Source organism: Callithrix jacchus, chromosome 11, assembly GCF_049354715.1.
Source record: "Callithrix jacchus isolate 240 chromosome 11, calJac240_pri, whole genome shotgun sequence".
Taxonomy (NCBI): domain Eukaryota; kingdom Metazoa; phylum Chordata; class Mammalia; order Primates; family Cebidae; genus Callithrix; species Callithrix jacchus.
In genome coordinates, this window is record NC_133512.1 from 107,206,143 (window position 1) to 107,225,955 (window position 19,813).

At 37.5% G+C, this 19,813-nt stretch overlaps 1 protein-coding gene and 1 long non-coding RNA gene across 3 annotated transcripts in view; one reads left to right on the forward strand and one right to left on the reverse strand.

The window, feature by feature from the left end:
- Positions 1–19,813, forward strand: part of KDM7A (lysine demethylase 7A) — a 96,976-nt gene that overhangs the window by 41,944 nt on the left and 35,219 nt on the right. For both annotated transcript variants that reach the window (XM_002751936.6, XM_078343635.1), the window contains exons 3-9: positions 3,544–3,661; positions 7,504–7,664; positions 9,471–9,612; positions 10,262–10,448; positions 12,271–12,433; positions 16,196–16,283; positions 17,548–17,654. In XM_002751936.6, the coding sequence (XP_002751982.1) occupies positions 3,544–3,661; positions 7,504–7,664; positions 9,471–9,612; positions 10,262–10,448; positions 12,271–12,433; positions 16,196–16,283; positions 17,548–17,654 (966 nt within the window). The remainder of the gene's footprint in view (positions 1–3,543; positions 3,662–7,503; positions 7,665–9,470; positions 9,613–10,261; positions 10,449–12,270; positions 12,434–16,195; positions 16,284–17,547; positions 17,655–19,813) is intronic.
- Positions 1,347–19,580, reverse strand: LOC144578438 (uncharacterized). Its single transcript, XR_013524218.1, has 3 exons — positions 19,387–19,580; positions 3,719–3,791; positions 1,347–1,482 (listed from the first exon to the last, which is right to left on the reverse strand). It is a non-coding gene; the product is annotated as an uncharacterized LOC144578438 (long non-coding RNA).

Genomic DNA, 19,813 nt, shown 5'->3' on the forward strand with positions numbered 1-19,813 from the left:
GCTTCCCTTTGCTTCTCAATTGGCTATCTTCTGGGCAAACATCCAACTCTGAGTACTTACAGGGAAAACACCCAAGATCCAGTCATCTGTTTTATCTTGATTTAAGGCTCACCTTCCCTACTCCTTACTTTCTACCCCAACTTGGTTAATCCCTTTTGATCCCTTTCCCTCTTAAGCCTCTCTCTTTTTTTTAATTTATTTTTCGAGATGGACTCTTTTGCTGTCGCCCAGGCTGGATTGCATTGGGGCAATTATGGTTCACTGCAACCTCCACCCTCCTGGATTCAAAGCACTTCTCCTGCCTCAGCCTCCCGAGTAGCTGGGATTACAGGCGTGTGCCACCATGCCTGGCCAGTTTCTGTATTTTTAGTAGAGATGGAGTTTCACCATGCTGGCGAAGCTGGCTTCACCTTGGCCTCTCAAAGTGCTAGGATTACAGGTGTGAGCCACTGCTCCTGGCCTATTAAGCCTCACTTATTTGCTACCCTGGTTTCTTGTTCGTTTCAGAGATACCCAGGAGTCCTTATTATTGATACCATTTAGCCAGTATAACACCTACTTAATATGGTGAATGTAGACTTTTTACCCTCTTAATGGGAATTAAGAACTCTGTTTGAGTGCAGGTATCAAAAAACAGCCCACAGATGACTTAAGTATATATATATATTATTATTTTTTTTTTTTCTGTCTTCTTTAGGCACATATAATCCAAACAAAATTTTCTCCTTTCCCTGTAACCATTACTAAAATATTCCTTCACTGGCCTCCTTCCTTTAAGAAATTCAGTCAGCTGTTATACAGTGGCTGATTTTATGGTTTAAGCATGTTAGCCCAACAGCACAATTGTATACTTCTTTTAACTTCCTACAAGTCAGCACATTTAAAAGGAAATGATAGTGATTGGCAGCTTATTACATGCTGGGTACTATAGTAGGTAAGTAAGTACTTACCTATGTTATCTTCTTCAATATTTATAACAATTCCATGTGAGAAATGAGAAAAATGATCTAGCTAGCCCTTCTATGTAGCTATTTGGCAGAGCTGGAGTTTGAACCCTTAGCAGTCTAATTCCAAAGTTGAAGCACTTCACTGATTAATCTGTTCTGCAAAAATGAAAATTAACTACTGGGGTTGCTGAGGTAGGAGGATTGCTTGAGCCCAGGAGTTTGAGGCTGCAGTGAACTGTGATTGCGCCACTGCACTCCAGTCTGGGTGACAGAGTGAGACCCTGTCTTTAAAAAAAAAAAAAAAAAAATTTTTAAATGCGATATCATACTTTAGCTATCAAATGGGCTGCAAAAAAAAAAAAAAAAAAAAAACTAATGATGCCCATTGTTGACCCAGGTCTATGAAATAGGCTGCTTGTGTAACACTGGTAAGGAAAGTAAGTTACTAGTACCACTTTTCTGGAGACAGTTTTGTGATATGTAGCAAGTCTCTTAAAAATCTTGATCTTTCTTCTAGCATTTCTTGGAGTTTATTCTGAGGAATTAATCAGGGAAACATTAATATATATAAACATTAATCTCAACTTTGAAAGATTCAGAATGAACTAAGTGCTTAATAATCAAAAAATGATTATAATATGGTACATCTACATCTTAAAATTGTAGTCTGTTTTAAATTGGTTTTAAATATTTAATAAGGAGAAAATGCTCATGACAGAAGAAAGCAGGATAAACATTGTGATCCCAGTTGAAAATAAAATGGAGTCATATATCTATATATAGTAGAAAAATCTGGAATGAAATACCCTCAAATTTTAGGAGTGATTTTAAATGAGAAAAAATAACACACGAAGGATGCCATAGTGGAATTTCCTAGGAAGTTTGCTTTGTGATTCTATTTTCTTGTGAGTTTTTTTTTTTTTTTTTTAATGGGACTTTCCCTCTTCCATAGTGAAGATTTGGCTGCCCTAAGTTACTTGGGAATCTTGTTTTAGACTCTTAGATAGGAATAAGCCTGATTTCCATGTATGTTAATTATTGTGACTTCTCCTTATCCACATGAAGACCCAATGCTGTTGTATTACTATGATCTTTGTAAGGCGGGAAAGGTTTAAAATAACTTGGAATCAAAAAGTTGTTTTCCTCAAAACATTTTGTTATGAAAATGTTCAAACATATAGGAAAAATTTACAGCAAGCACCTATAAGCCTTACCATCTAGATTCTACTGTTAACATTTTCATTACATGCTCTACCACATGTCTATCCATGTAACTATTCCGTTTACCCATCTTATGTTTTTGAATGCATTTCTAAATAAATTGCAGACATCAGTACATTTTCCAGAATCATGGAGGTTTTAGGCCTAAGAGTAATTTTCAAACTTAAAAAAAAAAAAAAAAAAAAACAGGGCCAGGCGCGGTGGCTCACGCCTGTAACCCCAGCACTTTGGGAGGCCGAGGCGGGTGGATCACGAGGTCAAGAGATCAAGACCATTCTGATCAACATGGTGAAACCCCATCTCTACTAAAAATACAAAAAATTAGCTGGGCATGGTGGCGCGTGCCTGTAATCCCAGCTACTCAGGAGGCTGAGGCAGGAGAATTGCCTGAACCCGGGAGGCGGAGGTTGTGGTGAGCCGAGATCACGCCATTGCACTTCAGCCTGGGTAACAAGAGCGAAACTCCGTCTCAAAAAACAAAACAAAACAGATTTAAAACTGAAATTGTACATTGATAGAATGTACAAGAGCTGTAGGTGATGCCACTCTAGTGGAAAGAGGAATGAGGTCCAGAGATCATTCCCTCGCTTTTTCTCCATCTCTCCTTTGTGAAGGGTTTTTCCACACAGTTTGAAAATTTAGCGGCTTAACCCACCCTGTCATTCCTACATCGAGGAGTCTGGATCCAGAAGTGTTAAGTGACCTGCCCAGGGTTGCAGAGAAAGCTATTGGCTGAACTAGGAATCAAATCCAAGTCTTCTGATTTCGATTGTGGTGACTACTGAAGGTCATAGCTGTAGAATTACAGGGTCTTAACGTTGGAATGAATGATGAAGTTATTTTGTCATCCTACCCGTCTTTCTTTAATTATGACTCAGTCACCTGCTCTTCTTTGTGTCAGTGTAACTGCTTATTTGGGGAGTAAGTCTTCACAGAAAGAGGAAGGAATTATGCTATTAGAATAGATTTCTGATGTGAGATAAAAGGCCCTGTCCTGAGAAGAACATTTGGATGGTCTGGATAATCATATTAGGACCTAATGTTCTGATGAAAATCATAATTGTATATAATTTGGAAATTGTATAGTATCTGTAAGTGTAGACATTACAAAAGGCTTCACTGCTGATTTGAATTCCTTGATTTAATTTTAAATATTTTGAAATAAAAAGAGTAGGTTTTAATCCACACTTAATTGTCTGTAATTGCAGCATTACATTAAGCAAAATTCTCAGGCCTCGAACTGCATTAAAAACTTGAGTGTTTTTAATGTACTTAGAATTGTTATTGCTGATTTTGTCAAACATAATGATTAGAAAGCACATAGTATCACCAGTTACCAAAATCATTTTCTTTTTTTAATCTTCTAAAAATCCAGTGAAGAAGAGGAGGAACTGGCACAGGCATGACTACACAGAAATTGATGATGGTTCCAAACCTGTGCAAGCTGGAACTAGAACTTTCATTAAGGAATTACGTTCTCGAGTCTTCCCAAGGTATGGAAACTTACTCCGATAAAAGAAAATGTAAGATATCTGTTACAGTGACATTACCTAAAGGCAATGTTTTCAAACTTAGGCTGCAACCCATTCTTGTCCTCAGCCAGCTTTTCACCATTTTTTCTTCCTTAATGAAACAGAAAAGTATCAGTTCATTCCAAGTAGCAGGAGTAAGTAAGCATATTTTCATGGAATTTTCATTACGTGTATGTGCACACTGGGTCACCCTGTAAAAATGTTTAAGTGTGGGTCACAGTCCAAAAAGTTTGAAGTACACTAATTTAAGGGAGCTGTTCCCAGCACTTGGTTCCTTATGATATGCAGCTGCTGCCTATTTTTTTCTTTCGCCTTACCTTCTCCCGTTTCCCAACTCTGTTTTTTTCTTCATTGCTTTTATGTGCATCTCTGCCCTGGGTCCAGCAGAAACACATACAACCACTGCAAGACTAGGCTTTTTGAGTTTTTAAAAATAATGGAATATATTTGAATTGTCTGGCTCAAAGAGAGTCGAAAGCATTATAAAGCATTTAATCATGCTAATGTAGATCATTTCCTACTCACTGCCTGACATCTATTTAAAGTGATAATGCTTAATAGGCTTTTACACAAGATCATAGCCAGGCTTGTTAAAGAGGGGAAGCTCAATTTAAATTTAAATCACAGTATCACATGCAGCTTATTATGGAATTATTTCAGATCCTGAAATGATAAAACCCCTGCTATTTCTCCTCAGTCTTTAAAATTCCTCTTTAGCCCCTTGCCCCTTACACAGAAACATATAATGAGAAGCATCTATTCTTGGCTCCCTCAGGTCTGTCAAGAAACAGAAAGAACACATATTTAAAATGTAGTGTTTCCACATGATTTTTGTGATGTTAAATACCCTATTTTCAGATTTTTAAAAAAATCAGTTTCCAAGCTGTAGGAGAAATGTTTGCTTGTTTGTTTTCTTTTTTATTGTCTCATGCTTGATTGGTTTGGCACTTAGGTACAAAGTTTTCAGTCTGGTTCCATTGGTGGGCCTAAGACAGGTTTGTGAGCTCCCTAAAGTGGTATGTATAATTTAATGTCAGTTGAGAATGTGCATTTCTCAGGGAGAGGCGTATAGCTTTCTTTCTTTCTTTTTTCCCAAATAGGTTTCTGACACAAAAATGTAGTGTTAAAAACACTGGCCTAATAATTTATATGACTTTATTGCCACAGTGACCACAAATGAGAACAGGTTATAGGGATGATCGCATATGTCCAAAATGTAATTACCATTAGTTCAGGATGTTTGGGTTTTAACGCCATAAACTTTTGCAACATTTAAAACCATAGTAGAGTAACAATAATTACTAAATTACATATACTTGATATGATTAACACAGAAGTGTATAAAACAAAGTGAATTTTAAGACTTAGTATAGGCCGGGCGCAGTGGCTCAGGCCTATAATCCCAGCACTTTGGGAGGCTGAGGCGGGTCAAGAGATCGAGACCATCCTGGTCAACAAGGTGAAACCCCGTCTCTACTAAAAATACAAAAATTTGCTGGGCATGGTGGTGCACGCCTGTAGTCCCAGCTACTCGGGAGGCTGAAGCAGGAGAATTGCTTGAACCCAGAAGGCGGAGGTTGCGGTGAGCCGAGATTGCGCCATTGCACTCCAGCCTGGGAAACAAGAGCGAAACTCCATCTCAAAAAAAAAAAAACAACAACAAAAAAAACTTAGTATAAGTTTTTTGAGACCTTTTTCTACATAAAAACATTTATGTATATGGATGTATGGATATATATAATTTTAAAATAAAATAGTGTTATGCATAGTGTACAATTTGCCTTCTTTATTATAATATAGTTCATAGATATCCTTCCATATGTATGCATAGGTTTACCTCCCTCCCTAAATGCTGTATAGTATGCAGTAATACTATAACTTGCTCAACCATCCTCATATGATATATGGTTAGTTTGTCTCCTGTTTTTCCTCCTGCAAAAAATGTTGTACTATATTTTAAACACTTGTCATTATGCATGTTTGATCAAAAGGGGAAGTAAAACACCAAACATTTGAGATCAGGGAATAAAGGTTATTTAAAGTTCTCCCTTAGATGTTGAAGGAACTATTTAATCCTCAGAGGTTGGGGGAAGGAGGGACAATTGTGGATGCTTACTGGGGAAACTAAAAGGTAATAGAGAGCTCCAGTTTAGTAGATGAGTCAAATGAAGATCTAAGCCATCCGCTTACCAGACTATCTAGGAAAGGACTCTCAGTTTTCTTATGCCTCAGACTTGCCCTTGCCTTATCGAGAGGATTGGGAGATCGGAGTCCAGTAATTCAGAAAATCATCATCTCCTTTTTCTCCTGTCTTCTCCTTGCCACCTAGGCAGCAGATGACATCCTATAGTTAAGATCTGATTGTGTAAGTGGAGACTATTGTGTTTTAACCTTTAAGGCAAGTGTTGCACTTAATTTTGAATATATAGCAGCCGTATCCTTCGAGCAATTGGGAGATAAAATCTGGAATGTCCCATTGGAAGAGATCTGGCAGGCAAAGGGACAAACCACATTTATGTTAATGTAATGCATGTAAGTGTTGATCAACAGAGAGGGCAGCTGGAAGTCCAACCCTTCTTGGCTTAAAGTCACTACCTGATATTAAGACTTATTAAATACTGGTTGTAACAGGTCATTTAAATCAGTAGTTGTCAATGGGAGCATTTTGGACACTTGTCTCAGTGGGGAGGGACCAGGGATGCTAGTCATGTTCCAATATGGAGAACAAGAATTAATTGTTCTGTGTTCCATCAGCCTTGAGATAGTTGTATAGAATTTTATAGTCAGATAAAATCTGACTAGTTTTTATTTTATTTTATTTTATGTTGAGATGGAGTTTTGCCCTCATTGGTCAGCTGGAGTGCAATGGTGTGATCTTGGCTCACTGCAACCTCCACCTCCCCAGTTCAAGCAATTGTTCTGCCTCAGCCTCCCCAAGTAGCTGGGATTAAAGGCGCCCAGCACCGTGCCCAGCTAATTTTTGTATTTTTAGTAGAGACAGGGTTTCACCATGTTGGTCAGACTGGTCTTGAACTCCTGACCTCAGGTGATCCACTCAGCTTGGCCTCCCAAAGTGTTGAGAATTACAGGCGTGAGTCACCGTACCTGGCTTGACTAGTTTTTAGTCTAATTAATGCACACTCTACCTTTTTTTGCTCTCCAAAATTCCTATGCAGTTTGTATCAAGTGGCTTCTGATGTTTCTACTTCACTTAAATCTAACCATTTATTACAACGAGTTTTAAGCATCCTATTATTTTATTATGTCTTCTAGTGTAGTTTACATGCTGAAATACAGGTTGAGTATTCCTTATCCAAAATGCTAAGGACCAGAAGTGTTTCAGAAACGATTTCAGATTCTTTTTTTTTTTTTTTTTAAATATTTGCATTATACCTAGCAGCTGAGCATCCCTAATCTGAAAATCTGAAATGCTCTAATGAGCACTTTAAGCACTATATCAATGCTCAAAATATTTTGGATTTTTGAGCATTTTAGAGTTTGTATTTTTGAATTAGGGATACTCAACTTGTACATACTTTACTACAAACAAGGTTGTTTTTTTCTTTTTGCATTTAGAGCACTTTATATATTTTTCTAATTATATGTATTGAATTATGTACATTACATTATCTATGTAAGGAGATTAATAAACCATTGCTCATTAGAAGAAGAATGAGATATGATAGTTTAAGAGCCACTGATACAACATGATCCAGTATATGAATTAACCCATCACCACAGTATGTTTTTAAAACTGAACTTACCAATAAAAATGACATTTTTATTCTTATGTTTTCCCTAAGTGCCGATGAAATAATTGTAAAGATGCATGGCAGCCAGCTGACACAAAGATATCTGGAGAAACATGGATTTGATGTTCCTATTATGGTTCCTAAATTAGATGATCTGGGACTCAGGCTCCCTCCACCTATGTTTTCTGTGATGGATGTGGAACGTTATGTAGGTACGAACTTAATTTCTTTAAGTACCTCGGAAAATATGGTAAAAGTAAAAATGATAGTCCTCGTAATATTAAAGGTTAAATGAAGAAATGTCAATTTAGTTTCCTGCTCAGAAAAACAGAATGACACATTTTGCCTGTTCTTATTTACTCAGCTTCATCCTACTGCTTTCTTTTGGGCCATTACATTTTCTGATACTTGCTTAGGGAAAATCATTACTGAGGGATAGATATAGAAACCAGGAAGGAAGATATTGGAAAATTGGATTGGTTGGAGTGGTAGAATACAGGTGCAAAATTTCCAGATCCCAGTATACCAGCTGCACAGTTAGTTCTCTGGAGTCTGCTTTGTGACCTGCTGCTGCTTAGAGGAGAGGTGGTAAAACATTTTCAAACCTGTTTTAGAGTAATGACTAGGAATATTGCTATTTAATGATGTCTGGTCTTAATTTGTAATTTTGCAAATTCACCAAAGAGAAAGACCTGAGAAATAAGGGAGAAACACTTTACCTCTTGCCATGTTGTTGACATTTTCAGTCATTTCATTCATTCTCATGATATTTACAGATAAAGCTGACTATATATAGATGTCATTCCTTGTCAGCAGTAAATAGAGACTATTTGAGATTAGATCCCAAATCTATTTTGACTCAAAATTGCATATATACTACATTATCTCCTCAGCATGGAATATCTGAGAACTTGTCCCTTTATTGAGCCATTGGTTGACAATTCTCATTGATTATTGTTTCACTGAGGAAATCTAAATGTCATAACTTCGTATTCAACTAAATTTGAATATTTGATAAGTTAGAGGATGAGGCTAAGGCTTTTTACTTCAACCTATTTGCATAGATAGCAATTACAAAACAAATAGCTAGTGCAATACATGTGCAGAAAAAAAATGCTCAAACTGCTTGATAGCTAACTTTTTAGTACTGCAAAGCACTTTAATACTATTAACAGAATTTGTGTTACCTTCTGAAGATAAAGAAGTCTACAAAGCAAGACTTAACCTATATGAAGTTGCATTAAAGAAAGAAAATGGCATTTTGTTTTCTATTTCAGATTGGTTAAGTATTGCCATATTTTGAATTCTACCTTATCCCATAGTCCATTGTGAAATGAATTATGCTTCCTAGTGTAGCAATGCTGTGGTCTGCAAACATCACCTCATGGGTTTATATGAAATATGTAAATTAATCACAATTTGGAACTCAGGCTTTCAGACACTGGCACTAATGTGAACTGATTTTTGCTTCCTAACCACTAATTTTTTCTTGAAGGAGAATATTAGAAGACAATACCAGAAGGGCAGAAACTATCCTGGTCAACTTGCATGCTAATTCTCCAATGAGTGATCTGTTTTTTTTGAAACGATAGACTTTGAATATTTTAGGTGCTATAAAAGTGAAAGGGAAAAGTCAGTCCCCTTGTTTTATGCCTGAGAAACCTGAAATCCAGAAAATGTTGCACAATTTCTACATACCAATATAATGTATTTTTTGTCATTATGCTACACACCAAGATATCACTGTATACAGAAAGCTTTGTAAGCCAAATCATTTTTATATTCAGTGTAAATTATGCAGCCTTGTCTTATTGCTTTCCTTTTCCTCTGAAAAATTATCTGTTTTCCTGAAAAGTCCAGTTGAACTTTAGAAATTAAGAGTATAGGAAAAATCTTTGTCTAGGCTGCATAGTTTTATAGTTGGTTTAATTATCATGCCAAGTTAAAATATTTTTGATTAGAGCATCTGCTGATGTAACTCTGAAGTCCAATAATAAGACTGTAATTTTTCTCTGCAGGTGGTGACAAAGTGATAGATGTCATTGATGTGGCGAGGCAGGCAGACAGCAAAATGACACTTCACAATTATGTTAAATACTTCATGAATCCTAACAGACCAAAAGTGTTAAATGTGATCAGCCTTGAATTTTCAGATACAAAGTGAGTAGTTCTGGGCATTCTGGTTTTGCATTCTGAGTGTTAGCTAAATGTAGTTTAATGATGTATTTATTTTAGGAAGAAACATAGTTGTGACTTCTAAAGTTGTCCAGTGGTAACAATGTTATAAATTTTACATCGGGGTGCTTAGAGATATTTAGAAATAAGATATATTTTAAACTTCTGGCTGGGCTTGGTGGCTCACAAAGTGCCTGTAATCCCAGCACTTTGGGAGGCCAAGGTGGGTGGATCGCTTGAGGTCAGGAGTCAAAACCAGACTGGCCAACATGGCATAACCCTATCTCTACTAAAAATACAAAAATCAATTGGGTGTGGTGGCACACGCCTGTAATCCCAGCTACTCAGGGAAGCTGAGGCACAAGAATCACTTGACCCTGGCAGGACGGATGGTGGTTGCAGCAAGTTGAGATCACGCCACTGCATTCCAGCCTGGGTGACAAGCAAGACTCTGTCTCAATAAAAAAAAAAAAAAAGAAAGAAAAGATGTGTTTTAAACTTTTAAGTGTTGTTGTTAACCTTAAGTTCCATTTAATTATTTGGTTTGGGTATAGATGGGAAAAGCAATTTTTAAGAATTTTAAAATTTCATGATGTGAGTGTGGGTGTCTGTGTATATGTTTGTTTTTTAAAAGGATGTCTGAATTGGTGGAGGTCCCTGATATAGCCAAAAAACTTTCCTGGGTGGAAAACTATTGGCCAGATGATTCAGTCTTTCCCAAGCCATTTGTTCAGAAATATTGCTTAATGGGAGTTCAAGACAGCTATACCGATTTCCACATCGACTTCGGTGGAACTTCAGTCTGGTACCATGTCCTCTGGGTAAGACTGGGGTATTTTTTGTTCTCTCGCTGACAAAAACATATAGCCCTAGTTTTCAGTGGTATATTCATTTATTGTAAAAATGCTACTTGTAAAGGGGGAGGGGTGTTTTTTTTTTTAACTTTTTAAACATTGCCTTTAAACGTTGTGATTTTTTTTTTTAAATCTCAAGTAATGGAAGAGCCATGACTTTTAAATTTATATTATATTAGATTTACTTTTGCCCTTGTCTTTTAAGTTGGTTTCTTTTAACCTTTTGTCTCTTTTTGATTCTTTTCCCCCTTAATTATTCTTTAATTAAATATCCTGAATTAAATAAGAAGGAGCAAAATTACAGTAATAACTGCTTCTGGCCTTAATGTTGGGCTTGGATAGTTTGTTGGATAAGTCAGGAATGCCTTTAAAAATACTTGTTCTTGACTGGGTGCAGTGGCTCACACCTATGTTCCTACCACTTTGAGAGGTGGCCAAGGTGGGAAGATTATTTGCTCCCAGGAGTTAAAGACCAGCCTGAGTAACATAATGAGACCCTGTCTCTAAAAATAAAAATAAAAAAATTAGCCAGGTTTGGTGGCTCATGCCTGTAGTCACAGCTGTTCAAGAGGCTGAGGCAGAAGGATCACCTGAGCCCAGGAATTTGAAGCTGCAGTGTGCTGTGACTGCATCACTGCACTCCAGCCTGGGCAACAGAGCGAGACCCTATCTCAAAAAACAAACAAACAAACAAAAAATTCTTTTTAATTTATATTCATCTTGCTTTATCTAGAGCTGCATTGTTTAAAACAGTAGTCACTAGCCATGTGTGACTAAATTTAAATAATTAAAATGGAATGTAATTAAAAATTCAGTTCCTCATTTATACTAGGCACATTTCAAGTGCTCAGTAGCCACATGTGGCTAATGACTACTGTATTGGTTAGCACAGACACAAAACATTTCCATTATCACAGAAAGTTCTATTGGAGAGAACTGGTATTGAAACTGAGTCTTCATCTATATCAAATGCTTGTGCCTCAGTAATGTTCTGGGCTATATTTGATGCTGGGTCCTTGGGTTCCTGTTTTTTTTTTTTCTTCATGAAGAAGCAAGGAGTAGTTTATTAAAGGAAGCTTATTTATTTATTTTTATTTTTTATTTTTTTGAGATGGAGTTTCGCTCTTGTTACCCAGGCTAGAGTGCAATGGCGTGATCTCGGCTCACTGCAACCTCTGCCTCCTGGGTTCAGGCACTTCTCCTGCCTCAGCTTCCTGAGTAGCTGGGATTACAGGCACATGCCACCACTCCCAGCTAATTTTTTGTATCTTTAGTCGAGATGGGGTTTCACCATGTTGACCAGGATGGTCTCGATCTCTTGACCTCGTGATCCACCTGCCTCGGCCTCCCAAAGTGCTGGGATTACAGGCTTGAGCCACCGCGCCTGGCCTAAAGGAAGCTTATTTAAAAATAATCATTATGCTGTGGATCTTAGTAGAAAGGGCAAAGCTTGCAGAGATGACTGTGGGCCTGTCAACACATACTTACCTCTCTACTTAACGGTGAGAGGAGGTCAGTGGGATGTTTGTGGTTCTCTGCCCTCCTGTCTTGCAGCTATTTCTTCAACACTACTTTATTGATTCCTTGTCAGTTGAGGAGGGGAAGCTTTAAACATGAAAATGTTTACTAAGGGCAATAGCTACTAATAAGCTGTGTGAAATATGTCTTTGAACTTAAAAAAGTCTGATAATTATCTCAATTTTATCATTGTATTGGGAAATTGCATCATTGTAGGCTATTCTAAGAATGGCTTTTGCTTTTTCAAAAATAGTATAATATTTCCTTTTAGGGTGAGAAGATTTTTTATTTAATAAAGCCAACAGATGAAAATTTGGCACGTTATGAATCTTGGAGTTCATCTGTGACCCAGAGTGAGGTGTTCTTTGGGGATAAGGTGGATAAATGCTACAAATGTGTGGTAAAGCAGGGACATACCTTATTTGTTCCTACAGGTAAGGTTTTCATCTCACCCCCTACTCACCATGAATGATAGTCACATGGAGTTGGCTTTTAATTAGAACCTTTGGCTTTAACATGTTTGGAAAGTAGTTTTTATGACATTTGTTAATAAATAATTCTGATCTTGGACATTTTACTTTTTGTTCCTTAGAGAGTTTCTCTTATAGTTAGGACTTCTTTTGGCATCGTATTTATGTCATTTGCCTCCATTTTTATTTTTATTGAGATAAAATTCACATACCATAATATTCATCCTTTTAAAGTATACAACTCAGTGGTTTTTAGTAGATTAATAAAGTTGGGCAGACATCACCACTATCTAATTCTAGAACATTTTTATTGTCTCAGAAAGAAACCCTGAACTCTTCAGCAGTCACTCCCCATTCCTGCCTCCCCTGAGCCTCTGGCAGCCACGAATGTACCTTCTGTCTCTGTGGATTTGCCTCTTCTGGATACTTTATGTAGATGGAATCATATGATATGTGGGCTTTTGCATCTGGCTTCTTTCACTTAGCATATTATTTTCTGGGCTTGTCCAGGTTGTAGCCTATATCAGTACTTCATCTTTTCATGGCCCAGTAATGTTCCATTGTAGGATATACAGGCTGAGCATCCCCAATCCAAAAGTTTAAAATCTGAAATGCTCCAAAATTTAAACCTTTTGAGCATCTGCATGATCTTCAAGAGGAAATGTTTATTGAAGCATTTTGGATTTTGGATTTTCAGATTAGGTACGCTCAGCTGGCAAGTATATAATGCAAATATTCCAAGATCAAAAAAAAAAAAAAAAAATCTGGAATCTGAGTGCTTCTGTTGCCAAGCATTTTGGATAAGGGGTCCTCAACTTTACTGTATTTCGTGTATCCACTCACCAGTTGATGGACATGTGGGTTGTTTCCACATTTTGGCTATTTGAATGGTGCTGCTTTGAATGTTTGTATACAGTTTTTAATGTGGAGGCATGTTTTCAGTTCTCTTGGGTAAATATAGCTTGTAGTGGAATTGCTGCGTTACATGGTTTAACTACGTTTAACTTCTTGAGGAATTGCTGAACTGTTCTCCAAACGGCACCATTTTACATTCCTGCCAGCAGTGTATTTGGGTTCCAGTTTCTCTACATCCTTACCAGTGCTGTAATTGCCTTCTAGTCTAGTGGATGTAAAGTGATATTTCATGATTTTGATTTACATTTCCTTAATGAGTAATGATGCTGAGCATTTTTCTTGTTGGGCATTTGTATACTCACTTTGGAGAAATGTCCATTCAAACCCTTTGTTCATTTTGAAATTGGGTTATCTGTCCTTTTTAATTGAGTTTGTAAGCGTTCTTTATATATTCTCTATACTAGACCCGTATCAGTATATATGATTTGCAAATAATTGCTCCCATTTTGTGGGTTGTCTGCTCACTTTCTTGATAATGTTCTTTGATGCACAGAGTTCTTAATTTTGATAGTCTGAACTATGGTCAGCTCTCCATTGCTGTTAAAGACCAAACCTGTAAGAATCTGAGCTGCTGTCCCTGGACAGTTAGGAGGCAAAGGGTGTGTCTTGAGAGACCCTCAGAAAAGGACTGAGTATCAGTCTTAGCTGTAGCCCCAAGCATAGGTATCAGGTCTGTCATTTTGAGATGTGAATGAATGTATGGACTGTCCAGACCAGTGGTTTTGAGAACTGTGTGCTGGTTTTGGTGACCCTAATGACTAGAGTTCATGGGGATGTGTTCCCACAGTCCCTGCTTTCTCGCCTTGCCTCTGGTGTATAATATTAAATGTGTGTTGAATAAATGAAGAAATACCTTAGAACTATTTGCCTAGAGAAGTTAATTCACATTGTGAATGCCCCTCCCTTAAATACTTCCTACTTCTTGCTTTTATAATAAGTATTTTGTTGTACCCTCTTCAAAATCATAAATTGACATTCATAGAATAATTTTTAAAATAGATTTAATGTCCTAACTATAATATAAAGAGGAAAAAAAAAGGTAATTTAAAATGAAATGCTATTTCAGTATGTGCCTGTCTAGGCACAGCAGCATTAGAGAACAGAATGAAATGGTAATTGCATAAGGAAGGAACTCAATCTAGGTGTGTGTCAGTGGCAGCACAAATTCTGTCAGTAGCACTGATATAGGTACTGATACTTCCTAGAGTATCAGAATCACCTGGAGGTCTGGTTACAATACAGATTGCTGGACCTTATGGCCAAGGTTTGGATTCTGTGGATCTGGAGTGGGCCTGAGAATGTGGATTTCTAACAAGTTATTGGCTGATGCAAGTGCTGCTGGGATGGTGACCATATATGGAGAACCACTGCTGTAGGCAATGTGATTTTTTTTACCCAAGGTAACTGGAAACTGACAAGCTCCCAAACAAACTACTGTACAGTTTTCATATTTCTGGAAATTGTGCCAAGACCAGGAAAATATACCGTGTGTGTGTGTGTGTGTGTATATATATACACGCGCGCGCGCGCGCACACACACACACACACACAAACAATAGAGTTCTAATTTCTAGGCTCAGATAGTTAATAGGACAAGCTTTGTTGTACCTATATGAATGCTCAGGAAAAGTTGACAGTCCTGAGTGATGCAGGACAATTTCATTTTGTGTGGAACTCTCTCCTATGTTGCACTTATGGCTCCCACTCACAAATTGCCAGTAGTGCTCCCAGATCATTGTGACAATCAGAAAAGCCCCTAAATGTTCCAAAACATCCTGAACAGGCAGTACTGCTGCTATTGAGAGCCACTGATGTGTGGGATTTGTAGTTGGCACAAACTTCTAATTTGTGGTTTCAAGGTCAAGCTCAAGGCTTTGTGCTTTTGAGCACAGGAATTGGCCCACTTGAAAGTGAGTCCTTTGAGGGTTTTTTGTTATTGTGTTACAGTACAGTGAGGGGTCAAAAGATGAAAAATATAAATAAAATGGGATTTGTATATTTTAAAAGCTAATTTGCATACAAATATGTGTGTATATATTTCTGGTGAAGTCTTTAAGCCTGTCAGCATTTGTTTTCAATAGTTAGGTGTCATGTCTTAGAAATGATTGTCACTTTGTAAACATTTTTATGGGAATACATATTATCATTTTTATCAACAACGCCTATATTTATAGGACCATAACGCTTCATAATTAAATGCGGGTAATGTACCTTTTCCTTCTTACAGTGTCAGGTCTCAGATTAACTCCTGTGGTTCTCCTCTGCTTAGTCCTTTCAGGACCTAATTTCAGGGTGACACCAGGGATGTGAGGTGCCCTACCAATCCTAGTGTTCTCTAATGGAAAATGTGCTTTTCTAATTCAAACCAGATTTGGCTGGTCTCATAGTAAAATCTTTAATATAAAGTTGGGTTGTGTTTTTAAACTGGAAAACAAAAACAGGCTGGGCACAGTGGTTCATGCCTTAATTCCAGCACTTTGGGAGGCCAAGGTGAGAGGTTCACTTGAGGCCAGGAGGTTGAGACCAGCCTAGGCAACAAAGGGAGACCCCATCTCTATTTTTAAAAACAAAAAGACAAATACAGTAACAACTACAAGAAACCTTTCTTAAACTCAGCACAGAGCCTAGCATATAATGGGCATTTAATAAATAATTAAATTAATCTATAGCTTGTAATAAATATTAACTTTTCTAGTACTGGAATATGAAATAAACAGATATTGATATATTGAGTTACTTCACAGGTAGACATCATATTTGTTTGGTTTACATATTGAAAAATCACTGCTTTCGTCTTTTTAACCATTTCAGGGTGGATTCATGCTGTGCTCACTTCTCAGGACTGTATGGCTTTTGGGGGAAACTTCCTGCACAACCTTAACATTGGCATGCAGCTCAGGTTTGTGTCATCTGCATTTAAATGACCTTTTGTCCTTTTTAAAAATAGGATACTCTTTTTTTTTTAAACTTAAAAAAAGTGATTTTATTTGAGATTCCATGGAAATACTATCAGGAATAGGCGCTTTTAACAACAGTAGTATTTTAAAATTTTGCCAGGAGGATACTTTGCATTTCAAATCTAAAACAACAAAAAAGGAACTTAATCAGGTAATATCACAAATTTCAAAATTTTATGAAAATATATGTCTTCTCCTTTGGCTATTTTTGCAGTGAGGAAAATGAACACAATCTAGTCAGACTCAGATGTGACATACGGTGCTAAAAAAAAAAAAAATGTAACCCTAAGTCAGGACTGCCGTCAAAACACCTGCTTTAATTTTGCTGCAGGTAAAGGATTAATAGTTGTTTCCTCTCTGTCTGAGAATTTGATCTTTGCATTACTCACTTCCCTTAGTAGTCTAAAGAGTGTAGACTTTTACTAGGTAACAATGCTTATGGTAAAAATGATTCTTGATTGATAAACTGCTTCAGTACTGGGAGAACTAGAAATACCTAATACCTAGTAAGAAGCAATATCTGTGGATTTGCCTGAATGTGGTAACTCTTGTAACTTGGCACACTCATAGAGATTCCCTAGAAGCTACGCATCTATGCGTGGAGTTATTACAGGAGATAATGGCTCTTACAGGGCATAAGGCTTTAAGCAGCTTTAAACAGCTATTATGGGAGATGGTGGCTCTTACAGGGCATAAGGCTTTAAGCAGCTTTAAACAGCTCCCACACCTACCAAGTGTGGGTCTTCTCTCTTGGTATCTGAGCTGTCCCTGAGGGAGGGATGGCTCCTGCTATTCGTGCCAAATGTGGTCTTGAGCTGGAATGCTTAGTTGAGCCTAAAGAAAACTTTTGGGTGAGTATTGCACTGTTGTCTTACACATGGAGCTGTTTTCTAAGACACATACTTTTATGTATTATAGTAGAACCTTTGTAAAAATCTCTTTTGTTAAAACTAGGATACAAATCCCAAGGTATGATCTTGAACTTCTGTGAAGTTCAATACAATTTTTTAGTATACCGTCAACTTATAGTTAGAACCTGGATAAGATCACAATTCAGTCTTGTCCAAATGTGATGGTGCTAAGAAGTGTAAAACACTTCATTGGTCTTAAATATCATGACCTGCTTATTTTATTTTCAGGTTGGTTACTTTCATTTAACTTTGAAATGCTAATATTAATATTAAATATTTCTTCAAATTCATTTAGGTGTTATGAGATGGAGAAAAGGCTAAAAACACCAGATCTTTTCAAATTCCCTTTCTTTGAAGCCATATGTTGGTTCGTAGCCAAAAACTTGCTGGAAACCCTGAAAGGTAATTAACAATTTGCATATTTTTATATGATAATCAATAATTTGCATATTTTAATATGATATGATGCATAATGTTTGTAAATTCACTCATAGCCACCTGACAGAAAGAGTCCCTTTTCTAGTAGAGTATGGATGTCTCTCCTCTTTTGTTTTTTAAATATGTGGTTTCCCCCAATTCAGAAACCTTTTCAGCAAGTTAGAGTCTCTAGTCTGTAACCTGACAATCCATGTTCTTAAAAGGCTTGGATCAGAACAACGTAGGTAACATTAGAAATGTTCATTCCATCTAGTACTTTAGAAACCTGCAGATATTATCAAGCATGTAACAGTGCCTGACTCTTAAAAATGCAGTTTATGTGAAGAGACTTACCTAATGTACGTTCCTAAAATTTGCTTTTTTTTTTTTTTTTTTTTTTGAGACAGCGTTTTGCTTTTGTTACTTAGGCTGGAGTGCAATGGCGCGATCTCGGCTCACCACAACCTCCGCCTCCTGGGTTCAGGCAATTCTCCTGCCTCAGCCTCCTGAGTAGCTGGGATTATAGGCACGCACCACCGTGCCCAGCTAATTTTTTGTATTTTTAGTAGAGATGGGGTTTCACCATGTTGACCAGGATGGTCTCCATCTCTTGACCTTGTGATCCACCCGCCTCGGCCTCCCAAAGTGCTGGGATTACAGGCATGAGACACCGTGCCTGGTCCCTAAAATTTGCTTTTAAAAAAGCAAACTAGGCCGGGCATGCTGGCTCACGCCAATAATCCCAGCACTTTGGGAGGCTGAGGCAGCCAGATCACCTGAGGTCAGGAGTTCAAGACCAACCTGGCCAACATGATGAACCCCATCTCTACTAAAAATACAAAAAAATTAGCTGGGTGTTGTGGTGTGCGCCTGTGGTCCCAGCTACTCGGGAGGTTGAGGCAGGAGAATTGCTTGAACCCAAGGTCACGCCACTGCACTCCAGCCTGGTGCCTGGTGACTGAGTGAGACTCTGTCTCAAAAAACAAAAACAAAACAACAAACAGTAGCCAGGCATGTGTGCCTGTAATCCCAGCTGCTTGGGAGGCTGAGGTAGGGAGAATCACTTGAACCCGAGAGGCGGAGATTGCAGCCAAGATCATGCCATTGCACTCCAGCCTGGATGACAGAGCAAGACTCTGTCTCAAAAAAAAAAAAAAAAAAAAAAAAAGAAAAGCAAACCAGAGGGAATAATTTTCATGTCCTGAGAGAATCAGGTAATGTCTGTGCTATCACCATTATGACCACTATGCTGGCTAGTATTTAAGTCACCCATTAGCGTACAGACCAGCTGAAATGATTCTGTAGTTGAAGAAAAAAACCTTTTTTAAATACATCTTTATATTTGAACTTAAAAGCTACTTTTTTAAAAGATAGAATTTTGATGTTTTAATATTTCGATTTAATCTTTGAACAGTCAAGTTGGAGACTGTCACTTGCTTCTATTGTCTGCCTCTCATGCCCATGTGCTAGTGAGAATAGTTTGTCTGCTTTTCTAGTCGGTTTGCAAATAGTGCTACTATTATAATTTGCAATTCTCAGAATAGACATAAACAGATTAGACAGTAAAGTTCTTTCTGAACATTTGCTTCTTTTTCCATTTTAAAGTTAAGAAGAAAAGGTAAAATGAAAAGAGAAATAACCAAAACTTTACTTCCCAAGATAGGATGTGCAGAACTAAAATGATAAAACTCATATAACAATGGTACCCTAAACCCACCTCACAGCACAGTGCAGAGATGTCCTGGCAGTGCTTCTGGTGTACGGGATGGAGGTAGAAGCCCATGTGTGAGAAGGGATAGGTCCTTTTTCCACAAGACCAGTCTTTGCTCCAGAAATGAATCCTTATCATGAATCCCTGACACGTTCAGTGTTCCCAAATATTTTCCGTGGCTGTAGGAATGTCACAGTGGACTGCAGAGTTGCCATACATAGTTTTCATTAAAATACTGGACAAAAGAGTTTATAGTCTTCTATTTAAGTGCAAGCCTAGACAGACAGGAACACTTTTTAATACTTTTTAAAACACTCATAAATTTCCTCATTTTGTGGAAATAAATCCCAAGTATTGAACCTTCTGGTTAAGAGGCTGGCAATTCTATACTTGTTCAGGGTGTTTTCTCCCCTCTTTTCTCTCTTTCTGTCCC